Genomic DNA, 18,199 nt, shown 5'->3' on the forward strand with positions numbered 1-18,199 from the left:
ACCGCATTTCACCACTTGTGCAGTATTACTTTAATTGTCCTGGCTTATAACCATAAATAGGGCTGCATGGTGGTACAGTTGTTAGCATTGCTGTCTCACAGTGCTGGAGTCATCGGTTGGATTCTGAACAAGGCCCTACTGGTGTAGAGTTTGTCGGGTCCCCCTCTGTGTGTGTGTGTGTGTGCTTTCTCCTAGGGCTTCCCCAATCCAAAAACCTATTGGTAGGTAGATTGTCTTATGACACAATAAATCATACTTACCTACTTTCTTCAGCTCTCTTCCGGGAGCCAGCCAGTGGAGGGGGGCGAGGCAGCCAAAATTATGTCATTTCGGCCCCGCCCCCTGTGACGTCATAACTCGTCATTTGACAGCGGGAATTGCGGCGTTTGGGATCTAATTCTGCCCACTTCACTAGGAAGTGGGGCACTGCCTAGTGAAGTGGGCAGAATTCGGGAGATTTCCACACTCGCCCGGGAGTCCGGGAGTCTCTCGCAAAATGCTGGAGTTTCCCGGACATTCCGGGAGAGTTGGCAAGTATGATGTAAATATGTGTGTGTGTGTGGTCTAGGGAACTTAGACCGTAATCTCCAATGGGACTTTAATATTGATTATATATTTTATGGTTTCTGCAGCTAACAGACAGACAGAAGCAGCGAATGCAAAAAGACAACCTGAAGTCATTCCACAGAGAGACAGGTAGGTTTACAGATGGGAAATAGTAGTAGACATAATGTATGTATGTGTCTGTGTGTGGGTGTATATATATATATATATATATGTATATTTATATATATATATATATATATATATATATATATATATATATATATATATACATATATCTCATCATCATTTATTTATATAGCGCTAGCAAATTCCGTATATATATATATATATATATATAAAATATAAATATATATACATACAAACATATATATATATATATACATATACCCTCTCATGAACATTGCTGCATTTCTGTAGATTACTAAGACGAATACATTTGTAAACTTTTAATAATGACAAAAGTCCAATATGTTTTTTCCATTTAGTACCACAAACTGTTGCTGTTAGTTGTGAATTAATATCCTATTACATGTTTTCACCAGGGCAATGTTCGATATGACAAAGGCTCCCAGGATGAATAAGGAAAAGGTTGCCACAGGAAACGTAAGTAATAAATCTTTGGGTTTAGGTTAGATTTACACAATTTCTAGATGTTGTGTACAGAAAATAAGACTTTAAATATTTTGCTATATGAGAGAGCAGATTAGCATTTTATACTATATAACAATGTACTTTGAATTGAATAAATGTGTATGAATAGAAGTCAGTAACAACCATATCAATGATATGTTATGATAATTCTACTCTTACCCTGGTCAAATCTCTTTCAGACCTTATATTGGCTACTCACATGACAATAACACTGGCGTTATTAGCAAATAGACCCAATATTGCAGTGTGTGGCTCCAGAATGACCCCAATGCGTAAACCTCAGTATCACTCCGATTAGCATAGGGTATGTCCATATATCTGGTTGACTCTCTGTCTGTGAGCCATCATTGTCATCTTGCTGTTTAACCTGAGCGCCGAACACCCAAAGTGATATGTGTCTTGGCGTTGTGCCGAGCAACAGGGTGGGTCAGTGTCTGTGGTCATTATTAGGAGCTTCAGCTACACATGTCGAAGGCCTTGAGAGAGTTTACTAGTAGTCGTTCTACTACCTGAGGCTGCAATTGTAGTCAATTCGCTTACTATGACTTACACACTTTATGATGGACATGTGTCCATCCATCTATCTTGTCCAACTAGTTGACCCACTGAAGCTTGGACAGTAATCGCTCGCCTGCCTCTGATTTATATCCTCAGGTAGCCTTAGGGCTGTGTACGGTACTGTACTCATCAGATGACGGCTACAGTTCCTGGGATCTTTACTTGTTTGGGTTTCTAACGTATGGATGATCTGTTTCCTAGATGAAAATGTCAGTTGTTAAGAAGTACCTACAAGCTTTTGGATGGTTCTGGGTGTGTTTTACTGTCATAGCTTACGTTGGACAAAATACAATGGCCATAGGACAGAATTTGTGGCTGAGCAGATGGGTAACAGAGACCAAGGAAATTAAAGACCAAATGGAATGGGCAGATCTGAGGAACAATAGACTTGGAATCTACGGACTTCTCGGATGTGTGCAAGGTAATGACGTTATTATTGTGTTTCAGATCATTGTAATAAGTCATCGCCGATCTTGTAGTACCATGAGGTTTATTTGATGCTTTGTGTGACTTTTGACCCTTTTGGTGACTTGTAATGCTTTTATAATATATTATATGTATATATTGTATATATATATATATATGTATATGTATTATTATGTATAAAGCTGCAAGCTTCATTTTGTAATGTACAACTTCTGAATGTACTGTGTGCATCAGCAGGGTATTAAAATGAATTATATGTGTCAATTCTGCCAGTAAAGTAAGTTTAAATAGCTAATTAGTGTTAATTATTGTCCATTCATACCAGAGCAGCATGTAAAAATTGCCCCTAAGTAGATGATCGCATTATAGGGTATTCTCAAGAAACATAAAACTGATGTAACAACAGAACACTGGCACAAATATTATGTATCAAATGATCATCATGATCATCAACATTTATTCATATAGCGCCAGCAAAATCCATAGTCATTTACAATCGGGAACAAACGCAGTAATAAAATAATACTGAGTGGTAAAATGGCCCCGCCTGCAAGCTTACAATCTGTCGGACAATATGAGTCTGATACATGAGGGCCATCCAGATTGCAAAGGTAAAAAGTGCTTAGTGGGCTATGTGATCAGTCATACAGCAATATTGGTCAAGGTATCAGAGGGCTGTTGTCTTATGTGAACTGTGTAACTGGGTGGAAATAGTGTATCCTGGTGAGGTTAAGTGGGTGGTTGAGGAATGTTATAAGCTTGCCCAAAGAGGGGGGTTTTCAGAGAACGCTTGGAAGTTTGAAGACTAGAGGAAAGTTTTATTGTGCGAGGGAGGGAATTACATTAGTTCAGTCTGATCTGCTGTTGGTAATTGTTACAATTATGTCCTTTGTTTTAGGCCTTTTTGTCTGCTATGGCGCCTATGTGATCACCAGAGGAACAATCTGTGCCTCCCGCTCACTGCACAACCAGATGCTGCACAATATCCTGCACCTCCCTATCCAGTTTTTTGAAACTACACCAATGGGCCAAGTACTGAACCGGTTTACTAAGGTGGGACATGGGGTGGAATTAGTCCCCTAAATTACACCTTGCCCTTTCGGACCCCAGACCTCCCAAAGCATAAGGGGGAGGATACATTGACCATATATAGAGTGTTATTTATTTCCTATAGATTTTAACTTATATTTTGTAATTAAATATAAAGGTGATCCTTTGATACAGCCTATTAATTCCATGATAAATGAATAGCATAATAAAGAACTTCTATTCTGATTGTTCTTGCAGGATATATATGTGATAGATGAACGCTTCCATTACTACTTACGTACGTGGTTAAACTGTATGCTGGACGTCCTGGGCACCATTCTGGTTATTGTGTTCGCAACACCTCTATTCATTGTGGCTATTGTGCCACTTGGATTTCTATACCTGCTGATCCAGGTGGGTGGTAAAATATCACAGTATAAAAATAAGCACAACTAGCGTAACATAATCATCGAGAAATTTGGAGCCCCATAAAATCCAAGAACATGACTTATTAACTGGAAGAGGGTATTCGCAATCACCTGGAGGTTTTTTTTAATGTTTTACTTGTGTTAATATGATTGTGACACTGTATATTTTGTTATTATCCTTGCAAAAAAAGTACTATGGTAACAATGGAGTTTCATGGTAATTTGGTTGTGGTCTTTTGCCTATTTTTATAAGGCTCACCATTGCACTGTTTCATAATGGTATGTCGTTCTTTGGCAGTGATCTGAGGTTTGCTCTGTCTATAAGAGCCACTGCTTCCGTATTATAGAAGTCACATGTAGGGGAGTATCTCTAAGCGCTTGCTTCCCCACTTGGCCTTATTTATTAGCATAATACTACAGGTAGATCTTTGTTATATAATGTGCAAGCGGGTGCTCTACTGACCGCACGCTACCCGTGGGAGTGTGCAGGCGCGAGGGGAGCAGTGGTAGCAGCACTATTGCTCAGGAACCTGCTAGAGAGCTTGAAGGCCACATCCAAGGTAACTCACATCTAGGGAGCTGGGTTTACTTAGGAATTGTCCCTTTAAAGATTTACAGGGGCAAGAAATATAGACTGTTCTTGGAAACTGGCACCTATAGGAGCTCAAGTCTTTTTTGATTTCCTATTTTTTACCTGTTTGTAGCCCCTTATCCACCTTCCATATATCACTCTTCCTGAATCCTATTTTTCACATCTGAAGCCTTTATTTTATAATGTATGTTTATTACAATTCAAACTGCTAATGCATCAGGCTTGTGGTTCTTTTTCTGCATTTAGTACCCAAAACAAAGAAAGAATTAGCTTTTTTGAACTTTCATGACTCCTATAAGTCTCGATTTACTGTTCCTGAAAAATCAGAACCGTACATGTAGTATATATTTATACACTACCATCCCTTCCAGCTATACTGAGTGCCGGGCTAATAAAGACAATGGCTGCACATGTCTTCTCTATTGGGCCTTGTATAAACCTGTGTACTCTATTTATAAAGGCACATTTTGCTGTTCCTATACGTTACAATAAAAGAGGCAAGGCTGGTTTATCACTATAGTGGTAGTATAAACATCAGACAGAGGGCTTCTATAGTGTGTGGGAACACTGTGTTAATGTGCGTATCGTCGCTAACCAATAACGATTGTCGAACCTCGATTTGTGTTTCCAAAGCACAAAGATTTATTCGCAATAAGTGGAAAAATATGCTCAAGCGAAGTAATAGTAAATACAGCCGTTACTTATCGCAGGCGCTCTGGATCCAGTGCAGTCATTCAATCCTGAAGTCTGGGGACAAGATGTCTGCACTCTGGATCACAAGCTGCTGCTTATATACACAATCAAATACAGTAATACAATGAAGATGGTATGGCTTGCATCTATTGGTCCGGGTCTCAGGAATGTCCAAGGGGTCGTCAATCATTGGCTGGTTCATCCTAAGGAATCCAAAGGAGGGGGTCATCTCTGCAGGGGGTATGCTCTGCTCTTCCCGCCAGGATTCCTTAGTCTTAAGTAGTTCATAATTCCCTATCATTCATAACTTGCGTATGCACTCTGCGATTCCCTCGCAGAGTGAACCAAACAGTAGGATATGTAACAAGGTTCATTATGATACCACTCATGATGTTATTCCTTTAACCCGTTCCGTGTATTTCACTAATATGTATGTAACTCTGATATAACATATAAATACTACTATATTTCGACATAACTGACTATGTGTTGCAACTACCATTAAGGTGTACTATTTATAAGTATGCGTGTTTGTGCGAATGTATGGTAAAAGACCAATTACTGTTGCTGCCACGTGTAGTGGATGCGTACGCCCTTTCACGCCGTAGCGTGCCCTTGTACGTCGATGCGTACCGTACGCATCTTTTCAGACAAAGACAACCAAGTTTGCTAGACTTTAATTGAAATGACTATCCAATTTACTGACTTCGACAACTGCTTGGTTTAATATGTGCGGGCAGTGGGAGTGGGTGCACTGTTCTTTTTTTTTTTTTTTTCTTGAGGAGCTGCAGTGACGGAGCCACAATCAGGCACAGTCAATGGGACATATTGCTGACAGAATCAGTGTGGTGCTGTGCTAGCACAAACATTGTGGCACAGTGCGGGACAGTCAGCAGAACACAGTGCCGATGCAATCTCTAGGACTCCATTCTGGCACTCAGTAGGGAGTTTGGCTGGGGTAGTACACCTGTCAAACCATAACGCAGGTGTCCTAAGGCGAGCTCGGGGAGGACAGAAACCTTCCATGGAGCAGAAGGGCAAAGTCTTAGGACCATCTGACCCATGTTCAACTGCTGTTCACATGGAACCTTCTCCACTTCGGCCTTCAAAGTTCTCGTTTGAAGATTTGCTATTACCACCACCAAGATCTGCACCCGTGGCAGAGTCAGTGGTATATAGTGTGGCACAATCAGGGGAGCACAGTACTGGCAAAAGCAATAGTACAGTACAATGCTGGTATAATAACTGGTGTAATGTGTGGGGGCACTGCTGGGTATAGTGTGTAACGGCATTGTTGGAAATGGTAGATGGTTGGTGCATTTTGTGCACTTTGCCTTAGCTACCGGAACACCTTCTCCTGTCCCTGCCTGTACTTGTCAGACTAATTCTCACACGTTGGCTTAATATTTCCACTTATTGAAGAAGTGGTATTTACATCGGTTATCAGCCATAGATAAAATGTAAAGAAGAGTACAAAACTTATTTTACAACAAATAACTCGAAGGTCATGCACATAATATCTGTCAATTGTCCAGAGATGTAAAGCCGTCTAGGGCAGAACTGTACCTACCCTTAAAGCCATTATTTGTGCCATTATCCCTCCAGGTACTGCATATTGCATGACATGGTCACAATTATATATTTGGCACCTATTTTTGGCCCTCTTTATGGAGTACTCTGCTCTTCCAGTTGACACATGATAATCAATCCACTTTACTTTCATTGTGACTCTAGTAATCTTTGTTGGGAATTATTTGGAAACTTACGGTGTGTCTTTGTGAGATGTAAAATAATGATTGATTGTAAATCCTGGGTTTATTTGTTCAATATACAAATGAGCATCTCTAGACTGAAGTTGTTCTTTGTGTGCAGAGATATTATATCGCTAGCTCGCGACAGATCCGGAGACTGGATGGGGCGTCGCGTTCTCCCGTCATCTCTCACTTCAGTGAAACCTTGTTGGGCGCCTCTACAATAAGAGCCTATAGACATCAGGAGAGGTTCATCGATCAGAACAAGGATGTAGTCAATGAGAACCTAGTCTGCTACTACAATAATGTCATCTCTAACAGGTACTGGGATGTTATGTATTTTCACCATAGTGAAATGGGCAGCAATGCCTGCTTTTATGGTTATTAGATGGTACTCTTTCACCTCATAATATAATTTCACTGCTTAAAAAAAACAAAGAGCTGATAATTTAATTTATTTCCATATCACTCCTGTTGCAACCTGTTTCCTGAGGTTAACTTGTATCCCCTTGTATCTGCTTAACAAACATGTCAAGATGATGTGTAGTGTATGAAATCCATAACCCGGATACACTCAGAATTTCTGATACTCGTTTAAAATACAAAGTGTCTACAAAGTTACATTTTTGTATTATATTTAAAATATTCATATAGCCAGGTTTCCATAGTGACTAAACATTGTGTGGAGAGTGTCCCTCTTTGTGGGCTCTGACCGACTGGGACCCATTGGTTCTGGTATCTGAGTTTCCAGGCTTCCAATGACCTCATAACCAGGACTTCTGTATAGAAGAGTGGCCCTTGTTGCAGTTATAGCACCACTTTACTGAAATCACACAACAGGACTGCATCACTGTTCAAGGTTATGGATATGATAACATGACGTATTGGTGGCACCAGGAGGTATAATGTGTCATTTATCTCCTGTCTTTTACAACCAGGTGGCTCGCAGTCAGATTAGAGTTTTTGGGAAACCTGATGGTTTTCTTTGCTGCTCTATTTGCTGTTCAAGCTGGTGAGAAAATGACATCTGGCACAGTGGGATTATCAATAACATATGCGCTAAATGTAAGTACATTAGTTGTAGAACATGTATGCGTCCACCACCTAGAGAGATGTATTTGTCCACCACATAGAGAGACGTATGCGTCCTCCAACTAGAGAGATGTGTGCGTCCACCACCTAGAGAGATGTATGCGTCCACCACCTAGATAGATGTATTTGTCCACCACATAGAGAGATGTATGCGTCCACCACCTAGAGAGATGTATTTGTCCACCACCTAGAGAGACGTATGCGTCCACCACCTAGAGAGACGTATGCGTCCACCACCTAGAGAGATGTATGCGTCCACCACCTAGAGAGATGTATTTGTCCACCACATAGAGAGACGTATGCTGCGTCCACCACCTAGAGAGATGTATTTGTCCACCATATAGAGAGACGAATGCGTCCACCACCTAGAGAGACGTATGCGTCCACCACCTAGAGAGATGTATGCGTCCACCACCTAGAGAGACGTATGCGTCCACCACCTAGAGAGACGTATGCGTCCACCACCTAGAGAGATGTATGCGTCCACCACCTAGAGAGATGTATGCGTTCACTAGAGAGATGTATGCGTCCACCACCTAGAGAGACGTATGCTTCCACTAGAGAGATGTATGCGTCCACCACCTAGAGAGACGTATGCGTCCACCACCTAGAGAGAGGTATGCGTCCACCACCTAGAGAGACGTATGCTTCCACCACCTAGAGAGACGTATATGTCTACTAGAGAGAAGTTTGCGTCCACCACCTAGAGAGACGTCTACGTCCACTAGAGAGACGTTTGCGTCCACCACCTAGAGAGATGTATGCGTCCACCACCTAGAGAGACGTATGCTTCCACTAGAGAGATGTATGCGTCCACCACCTAGAGAGACGTATGCGTCCACCAGCTAGAGAGACGTATGCGTCCACCACCTAGAGAGACGTATACGTCCACTAGAGAGACGTTTGCGTCCACCACCTAGAGAGACGTATACGTCCACTAGAGAGACGTATGTGTCCACCACCTAGAGAGACGTATGCGTCCACCACCTAGAGAGACGTATGCGTCCACCACCTAGAGAGACGTATGCGTCCACCACCTAGAGAGACGTATGCGTCCACCACCTAGAGAGACGTATGCGTCCACCACCTAGAGAGACGTATGCGTCCACCACCTAGAGAGACGTATGCGTCCACCACCTAAAGAGACGTATGCGTCCACCACCTAAAGAGACGTATGCGTCCACCACCTAAAGAGACATATGCGTCCACCACCTAAAGAGACGTATGCGTCCACCACCTAAAGAGACATATGCGTCCACCACCTAGAGAGATGTATGCGTCCACTAGAGAGATGAGAAGGCGCCTATCTCATACAATGGACATATCTTGGAAATACACTATTTTTGCGTGAGTCTATTTTGCAACCAACTCTGCATCAGCCCCCTGACCACTGTAGTTCCTAGCTGATATCATTCTGTAAAAATTTAAATCTGTGTCCTTCTTTTATTCCACAAGGCCATGGTTACAATCAGAGCTGTACGTGATAAAAATGATAACATCTTATTTCTTCCCCAGATCACACAGACATTGAATTTTTGGGTGCGCAAAGCTTGCGAGATAGAAACTAATGGCGTTGCTATTGAACGGGTTTGTGAATATGAAGAAATGGAAAAAGAGGTGTGGTGAACTTTTGTTTAATGATATCCACAATATATTCAGAATATTCTTCTAGTAATAATGTACGTATATTTCCAGGCACCGTGGATTACCACTTGGAGACCACCAACTGAGTGGCCAGACAAGGGGGTTATAGAGTTCACAAATTACAAGGCAAGGTATCGGGAAGACCATGACCTGGCTCTTCGGGACGTCACCTTCCAGCTAAATTCAACAGAGAAGGTAAACTCTAATACATGCAGCTATAATTAATTCATATTTGGGGCCAGGTTTGAACTGTGCACCTAACACTGTATTCTTTTTTTCATTGAATAAATGGAACTAACAAGGTATATAAACAAGTCTTTAGAATAATATATTTTTAAAAGTTATATATAAAAAAGAAAGGAAGGGGTGTAGAAGTCACAGAATAAAATAGGACGGTGCATGATACGATCTAAGTATTTGTGTAATATAAATTAACAGATAATTATGCAGTCCTGAGATTAGTATTTAAAAAAAACATAGAGAAAAAATAAAAATGATAAGAAGAAAAGAAAAGAAAGTACTTCTTAGCGGTCATGGTTGGGATCCGGTTCAGCTCGACGGAGGTCTTGAAAAGAGGAGGCAGTATCTGAAGTTACAATGGAGGGGCTTCCTTTTGTAGCTCAAGGGGGGCTTACCTGGGAACCACAGGGCCCATATCTGATCAAATTTATGTGGTTTATCATGTAAAAAGTATGCTATTTCCTCCAGACATGCAATATGCGTACTTCTTAAAGGCCGAAATGAAGGGGGCTTTGGTTGCATCCAATTTTTAGCTATTAGCGATTTAGCTGCTGCCAAAAAATGGGATACTAGCTTTTGGCTGTGTACGCTAACATCCTGGCAATGTTAAGAGTGTAAAAAACGCCAGGGGGGCTGTTCTAGCATTGAATTAATAATGAGTGAACTCTGTTCCAGAAAGGAACTATTCGGTGGCAGTTCCACCATATATGATACATAGTTTCCCATTCCCTCTTGTGAGGACTGAGGGTAACATTACCATTACCATTTCAGATTACCATTCTCTCAGTGGAGACTTCAGACAGATGTCCAAAAAGGTCCAAAAAAACTGAGGGGAGAGACATAAGGAAATGTGTATTCTGGAAAAATTAAAAAATCAGAGGTGTAAAAGTGGATAACTTCTGCTGAATGTGATGCAGAGAGACCCAATGTCCCTGGGTAGCCAAATCATAGACAGCTCTGAAAATTTAAACTGGAAGCCTAGCATTCCTGGAGGGAAATTCGGGTTGTCCCAGATCGGGCTCAGGGATGAGGACTCAGAGGAGAGCTTGAATCAGGCCTTGCAGGAGTCACAATTGTTTAAAGAGAACCCGAGTGAATGGAGAAAGTGCGATTGGGGGGTCCTCTTGGTTTTAGATAATCCCCAAATAGAAGCAATAAAATTGCAGTTAAGGTAGCACATTTAAATATCTAGCCAAGCAATTCTATCATGAGGGGCAAAGGTAGCCATTATCTGGCTCAGATGCAAGGCTAGATGCCATAGTTTTAGCTCAGAGAATTCCCTCCCATCTCTGTTCCTTGGTTTCTTATGAATGGAAAGGGAAGTTCTTTGGGGGTTGTCATTCCATAGAAATCCTGACTGAAGCTCCCTGAAGTCCAAGTTTGGAACTTTAACTGGGAGGGTTCGAAAGAGATACAATAACCTCAGAACTAAGTTTATTTTAAGAGCTATGATCCTGTCCAGCTACAAGATTATATGATATTTCCAAGATAGCAAATCTGATGTAAGTTTGTCAGCACATAGTTTTCAACACTACGTTCTTTATGGGAGTCCAAGACAGACTTTATCAGTAGAAGTGGTTGGATGTCTTTACTATTTACTTTAGGGCATACTGACACCGGGGGTCTCAGATAAAGGCACACTGACACCTGGAGTCTCAGATAAGAGCACACTGACACCTGGGGTCTCAGATAAGAGCACATTAACACCTGGGGTCTCAGATAAGGGCACACTGACATCTTGAGTCTCAGATAAGAGCACACTGACACCTGGGGTCTCAGATAAGAGCACACTGACATCTGGGGTCTCAGATAAGGGCACACTGACACCTGGGGATTCAGATAAGAGCACACTGACACCTGGGGTCTCAGATAAGAGCACACTGACACCTGGGGTCTCAGATAAGAGCACACTGACACCTGGGGTCTCAGATAAGAGCACACTGACACCTGGGGTCTCAGATAAGAGCACACGTTAACGCTGCTGAGACCTCGCCAATGTCAACTCTTCTAGGGTCAGTGCTGATTGTCAACTCAGAGCTGCAATGTCGCTTCCAATCAAAATATTGCAAACAGGAAAAGGTTATATATTGCATGTATTCCTCCTTCTTTAGGTGAGCATTCTGTTTTTCAGCTTGGGATTGTTGGAAGAACAGGAGCTGGTAAATCCACACTCACAAACTGCTTGTTCCGTATTGTCGAGAGGGCCGGGGGCAAGATTGTGGTGGATGGAATTGACATTGCGACACTTGGACTGCACGATTTAAGGAGCAAACTCAATATTATACCACAGGTGAATGTATTCAAAATATATTAGATACTCTACCTGCATTTTCTTTCATTGTAATGTGGAGAGCATTAGTTGTATGGAAAGGTCTTATATTTAATCCTATGTGTGCCCATGAACCTTATCCCAGTCACCATCTGTAGGTTTAAATCGGCGTTGGGCAAACATGATATTTATTAATGCTGGGCATGGTGGATAAGTGTATGGGGAGAGGAAGTCTTTTTATCCAAACTAAGGGGGATACCATATTTCTGGTTCCTCTGACCTCTATGCTCACCCCCCCCCCCCCCCTCCACAGATTAGTTTTCAAATTGGGATAGATAATTATCAACACTAAAATTCTAAACAAATTGTGTTTGTATCTAATCTATGATAAGGGAATAAAGAAAGATGCGTGTTTTTATGTAAGCTGTGGAAAATAAAAGTTTATGTACTGTATAAAATACAGTTACAAGCTGTATATGAAGCCTTAATATCTGAATACTAATATAATAACTATATTAGGGTTTTCTTTAAGGGCTTAGGATGCCTATAAAGAACTACAAGTAAATGTTTTCACTTATCAAAGGCGTTGTTTCAATCTAGCCTAATGTATCCTGGAACGGCAAGGACGCAATATAAAACGTTGTTTTGATTATTTTCATCATTGCTAGTATGCGTTTTTAGATGTATTGTTTTTGCAGTATTTTCACTTAATATGTCCTTTTCCCAGGATCCTGTTTTATTTTCAGGAACCCTTCGTATGAATCTGGATCCACTAGAGAAACATTCAGACACTCACCTCTGGGAGGCGCTGGAGATGTGCGATCTAAAGACCTTTGTGCAGTCTCTTCCCAAGAAACTGTATCATGAGATTTCAGAAGGAGGAGAGAATCTTAGGTAAAGTCTGTTACTAGAAGCATGAACGTATTTGTTCCAGTACAATATGCAGGAGCATTCAAAGCCTTGTGAATATTGTAATATTAGCAAAAACAGCAAAGTTGAACTCTGGTCTTATGTCTGGAGTGTACCAATACTATACCGGATATTTTTTCTTGCAGTGTTGGACAAAGGCAACTCATCTGTCTTGCTCGAGCCTTACTTCGGAAAACAAAGATACTGGTTTTAGATGAAGCAACAGCCTCCATTGACATGGAAACAGATAACATAGTTCAGAACACGATTCGCAAGGTGTTCGTTGACTGCACAGTGCTGACAATCGCTCACAGGCTGCATACTGTCCTCGACTCTGAAAGGTATAAGGATCTTGCTGAACTTAGCTGCAGATTTCTCTGACTTCCAGATAATAAAGTGTCATTGACAACTGTCTCTATGGTGTAGTTGTCAGCTCCACCCCTTTCCTAGCAGACTTACTGCTGAGACAGTTATTGATAAGACTGTATTGAACTAGACCAGTGTTGGCTAACCTGTGACACTCCAGGTGTTGTGAAACTACAAGTCCCAGCATGCTTTGCCAATATAAAGCAGCTTTTTGCTGGAAGGGTATGCTGGGACTCGTAGTTTCACAACACCTGGAGTGTCACAGGTTAGCCAACACTGAAATAGACAGTGCTTACAACAGCACCAGGGAGGCTTGTCAAAGGGGCAGCTTATCGGTAGGAAAAATCTGCTGCTGGTGGATATCCCATTTAAACACGCAGTAGAAAGCAGAGCTATCCCTTCTTAAATAATTGGGTTTGGGTAGTTGGGTTTGCAAGAACAACAGCTAGATGGATGCATTTGCCTACACACACAGTATTGTTAAACGAAAATGCTGTTTATGTGAAAGCACAAATAACATTTAGTGAAGTGTCCTTATCAAACTGCATTTAAAAATAGATTTTTAACAGAATCGTTAACAATTTAGTGCATTGTTTAGGTTCTTCGTTAGACGTGCACCTACAATGATTATTTTTGAAAGAAATATTTCCCATTAAAAGCGAAACTTTTTCTACAAAGTCCATAGATACAGTCCAGTGCTGACTGCTGTCTCTTCCACTGCAAGTGCGTCAGTCTTCTAACCCAACCATATCTGGGCAGCGCGTTTCTCCGCTTGTGTTACGTCGTGTATATATACTGCGATTGGCTGTATCAGCTGTATAGCTAAAAGACATAGGGAAATAGATAAGCCTCCCCTGGTAATAGCTATAAACCTTTATAACTGGTATATTTAAATGACATATTAGGGAAAAATTTTGGTTTCCATGCAAAACTTTTTTTTTTTGTTTGTTTGTTATTTTACATTCTTTCAACCCTTGAAGTATTATGCTTTATATTAACATGGCTCACTGTAAGGAAATCTTTAAAGGTTAGAGAGGAAGCAATTGACTGGATGTTATTTCCTGCAGAGTGCTTGTTCTTGATGGAGGCAGAGTTGTAGAGTTTGATGAGCCCCAACGACTGATACAGAAGAAAGGAGTCTTCTCAAAGATGGTGTCAGAAGCTGGGATACTCCAGAACACGGAATAATCACTGAGACTCAAAAGAGAACCGTTTCTGGTCTTGTCACATTACGTCACATTGTTCTGTATTAGGGCACTGTTAATGCATCATTCATCTAGAGCCGGATTTCTGATGGGGATTGATTGTCAAGATGGAGTTTTGCGTCCTGCAAGGAGATCCCACCCCATATCTATGTGTTCTCAGGTGACCACAGCATTGATCCAACATCTATAAACCCTATGTTCTAATCTACTCAGGATAACATTCAGGACACCGTTAGTTATGCTTTGAAGTCTCTCCAATTTCATACAACAGTCAGAGGGACAGATATTAATGTGGGATTTAAAGGACCTTCCTCTAGAAATAACACTACAAGAGGCTACCTCATAAAACCGCAGATCATTAAATTGTACTTCACATTTTTGGATTATAAAACAACACGAATGATAAAAACATAAATATTGAATTAGATTTTTCTTTAAAAACAACTGTTTATAATAGTAAAAGTATTTCAGTCTATTTAAATAGTCAGAACACGTTTGTCTGTGTGATATGCACTATACTTGGGATGAAAGTTATGGTATTTTGTCTTTCAAGACCAAAGAAATTACAAGAGTTTATAAAGCCACAATTTTGTGACTTCAGAGTTCTGCATGTTTATTGTTGGTTGATAATCTCACGCTTGCTATTTTTTTTTTTTTTTTTTTGTTATCTGGGTTTTTTTCACTTTCCTGGTAGCAGCTTTTGTTTCATGTCCTTGTATGTTGATTATTTGTATCCTGATCCCCACAGTGTGATATGGTGGCACTTTATAAGGGATAATAATTTCTGTCTAGTGCCAGTGGCTCCAGTGGGAGGAGACAGGTTCAGCAAAATTCTACTAGTTTCAAAGTAAATATAGCCCTGGCCAGTGTGCTTTGGGAAGCAGTTATTTTAACCCAATCAGGGTTTTTGAGAAATGTCTCCTTACAGCATTAATTCTTGTCCACCCTGCCAAAACAATACTAACCTCCCGCTGTCTTTCTGCACACTACTCCTGGCATTTACTTACTTTTTGATGCTTTAAAGATCATCTCTCCCGTTGAGGAACATTACTTATTTTCTGTGAAAGGCATAAAAATAAATATTTGCTGCTTTCCAGAGAACAGAAAGCTTGTCTGCTTATACTTTCCTCTTACTACTGTAGAGTCAGGTGCCATCTTGACTATAAAATAGCTGGGTGGATACTCGGTATGTTTATAAAGCAGTAACAGCCCCGCTTCCTTAGTGATTCCTGAACCAATGTGCATGCGTCCGTCTCTTCTTTGCAAAGCACTGTCACTGGACGTCTCAGAAACAGGATTATTGGTAGACCTCTGGTGCTTGATCTATGTGTCATCACTGTTGGGTGTCACATTTGCCATATAGTTGCTGTTGGTTTACAGACTTCATAGTGTAATGCTTCCACCATTGAGTCCAAGGGCTAGCTTTACTAAACTGCGGGTTTGGAAAAGTGGAGATGTTGCCTATAACAACCAATCAGAGTCTAGCTGTCATGTTGTAGAAAGCACTAAATAAATGAAAGCTAGAATCTGATTGGTTGCTATGGGCAACATCTCCACTTTCCCAAACCCGCAGTTTAGTAAATCTAGCCCCAAGTTGCTTTCTGTATGTTGTCTTTGCATTGATTGCAAATATCTGCTGTCACTATTTACTATGCTGTAAAATGATCAGTTGTGTAATCTGCTTTGCAAGGTACAAAATATTCTCCAAATGTTTATATGCACAGATACATTATATCTAGTGTGTGCATATGTATATAGATATATTTATATGGACAGATATACAGACATGTATATATAGATATAAGAATTGGTTGGTATATGTGCCATAGATACATCTATATATGAAACAGCGGCTTTAAAGTAAATGTACTGCAATATTTTTAAACATTTTGCACTTTTCTGACACAAAATATCTATTTAAAGACCTAATAGCACCTTGTTGATGAATTCAAATTTTCTGATTTTCTTTTTATTATACAAAAAAATTGAACTTATCTATGTCTTAACTTAATCATGTGACTGAGGGGACGTCAGGGAGATGATTGGATAGAAAGCAAACCAAGAAGATAGAAAGATGTAATCATTCTAATATAAAGTTGTACATTTTTTATGGGTGTTTTTTTAGGGGGTGGTTGTTTTTAAACATGGACTACATTTTAAAATTTAAATTTTAAATAAACATGACAGTAGTCAGAGGTTTGAAAGATGTAATTTCTGATAAACTTTTAAACTAAAGATTACAAAGGTCAACTTTTATACAAAAAAAGGTAATATAGTTTATAATGTAGCGTATCTAAATATAAAATGAAGATATGTACCATTCTGCCAATGTCATACATGCCCACTTTTAAGATCCGGGGCAGAAGTCATGTGACATGGGGTAGGAGGAGAGCGTGGTTTCACGTCACCATAGCCCCACTATAAAAAGCCGAAATGCATGACAATGAATGGATGGGGCGGGGCTTAATGAAGTAATTAAGCCCCGTTCCCCGCCATTGCTGTGAAGTTCGCCAAATTTCAGGAGTTTTGCCTACTCTTCCAGGAGTCCGTGAGTACTCCCCGAAATTTGGGAAGCCTCCCGGGAGAGTAGACAGGTATGACCAATGGGGGGTGTTTTAATAGTTAGTTTAGCTGACCTGATATAGTTCTTATAATTGACAAAAAAAAAAAAGAACAGACAAATTCTCAACATTGTCATGTAAGCAGATACATTTTAAAACTGAGAAAAGCATTTATTTGATATTTTACTTTGGCACTACTGATTTCAGGACACAACAATCTAATTATACGCATACAGGGGAAAAAGTCTTGGGTCAATCATTAGTGTAAAATTAAGGGCCACAGACAAACTGTTTCTTTGTATACATCTGTGAGCCTCATTGTAAGGGCCAGGCCTGTTATTTACTGTAATGCCTCAAGTCCTGGGGGATAGGTTGTCGATAGCAACCAATCAGATTCTAGCTCTTATTTATCAAGTGCATGCTAGAAAATGGTAGTCTATGGGCAACACCTCCACTTTTCCTGTTTAGAAGTTTTAGTAAACCTGCTCCTTGTCCAGTCATAACATATAATACATATAAAGTATTATTATTAGCTGTGCGCACAATCATCTCCCCTATGATATGTTATCCTTTGCCCATACAAACAGACGTACTTCCAAACAAAAATATTTCAATGTATTTAGTGTTGTTATTGGTTTGGAATAAAATTGTTCCATTATTTTGTCCTTTAAATCAATCTGGTTATCAGTCTCAGGGATTAGTCACTGTTAATTGCCTCAATTATTACCCAATAAAGTTAAATATGTTTTGTAGTTTGAAGGGAGTGTGTGTGTATCTTTTAAGTGTTTTGCCAATGTTAAGTACCAGCTACTGGATGCGCCTGACCCTTTTAGATGTAATTCTAGAAGTGTAATCCATCCCACATTTTACGTTTACCGAAACGAATAGAAAAGCTTAGTGTAAACCTCCGAAAATGTAGTATATATTTACTGTATGTACAGTATTTTGTGAATTTTGCAAAAATAAATCAATTACTGTACTTGCAGTAATTCACACAAGTATGAACTGTATAGTTCAAAATACTACGTCATTATTGTGTGGTGTAAAATAGGGGGAAAAGTGTAAGGGAAACAAGCCCACTGAAAAGCATTAGAGAATAAAGAAGAGTGTGAAAATAAAAATTAGCCTTTCTATAAGAACATTTCAGTTATTACATTGTCTTTGCCCAGTAGACACAGCACAGTGCAGCTCACTTTGAGAGACGTTATTACGGCAGAT

General features: G+C 40.2%; 1 protein-coding gene across 1 annotated transcript in view; it reads left to right on the forward strand.

The window, feature by feature from the left end:
• LOC142139461 (multidrug resistance-associated protein 1-like) overlaps nt 1-17,740 on the forward strand; it is a 62,402-nt gene extending 44,662 nt beyond the window's left edge. The window contains exons 16-28 of the mRNA XM_075197095.1: nt 633-696; nt 1,110-1,170; nt 1,978-2,197; nt 3,101-3,255; nt 3,490-3,645; nt 6,817-7,016; nt 7,634-7,760; nt 9,303-9,404; nt 9,483-9,626; nt 11,803-11,961; nt 12,668-12,834; nt 12,996-13,190; nt 14,283-17,740. Coding sequence (XP_075053196.1) covers nt 633-696; nt 1,110-1,170; nt 1,978-2,197; nt 3,101-3,255; nt 3,490-3,645; nt 6,817-7,016; nt 7,634-7,760; nt 9,303-9,404; nt 9,483-9,626; nt 11,803-11,961; nt 12,668-12,834; nt 12,996-13,190; nt 14,283-14,403 — 1,871 coding nt within the window. The 3' untranslated portion in view covers nt 14,404-17,740. The remainder of the gene's footprint in view (nt 1-632; nt 697-1,109; nt 1,171-1,977; nt 2,198-3,100; nt 3,256-3,489; nt 3,646-6,816; nt 7,017-7,633; nt 7,761-9,302; nt 9,405-9,482; nt 9,627-11,802; nt 11,962-12,667; nt 12,835-12,995; nt 13,191-14,282) is intronic.
• Nucleotides 17,741-18,199: the final 459 nt, after the last annotated feature.

The sequence above is a fragment of the Mixophyes fleayi genome, chromosome 2 (assembly GCF_038048845.1).
Source record: "Mixophyes fleayi isolate aMixFle1 chromosome 2, aMixFle1.hap1, whole genome shotgun sequence".
NCBI lineage: Eukaryota > Metazoa > Chordata > Amphibia > Anura > Limnodynastidae > Mixophyes > Mixophyes fleayi.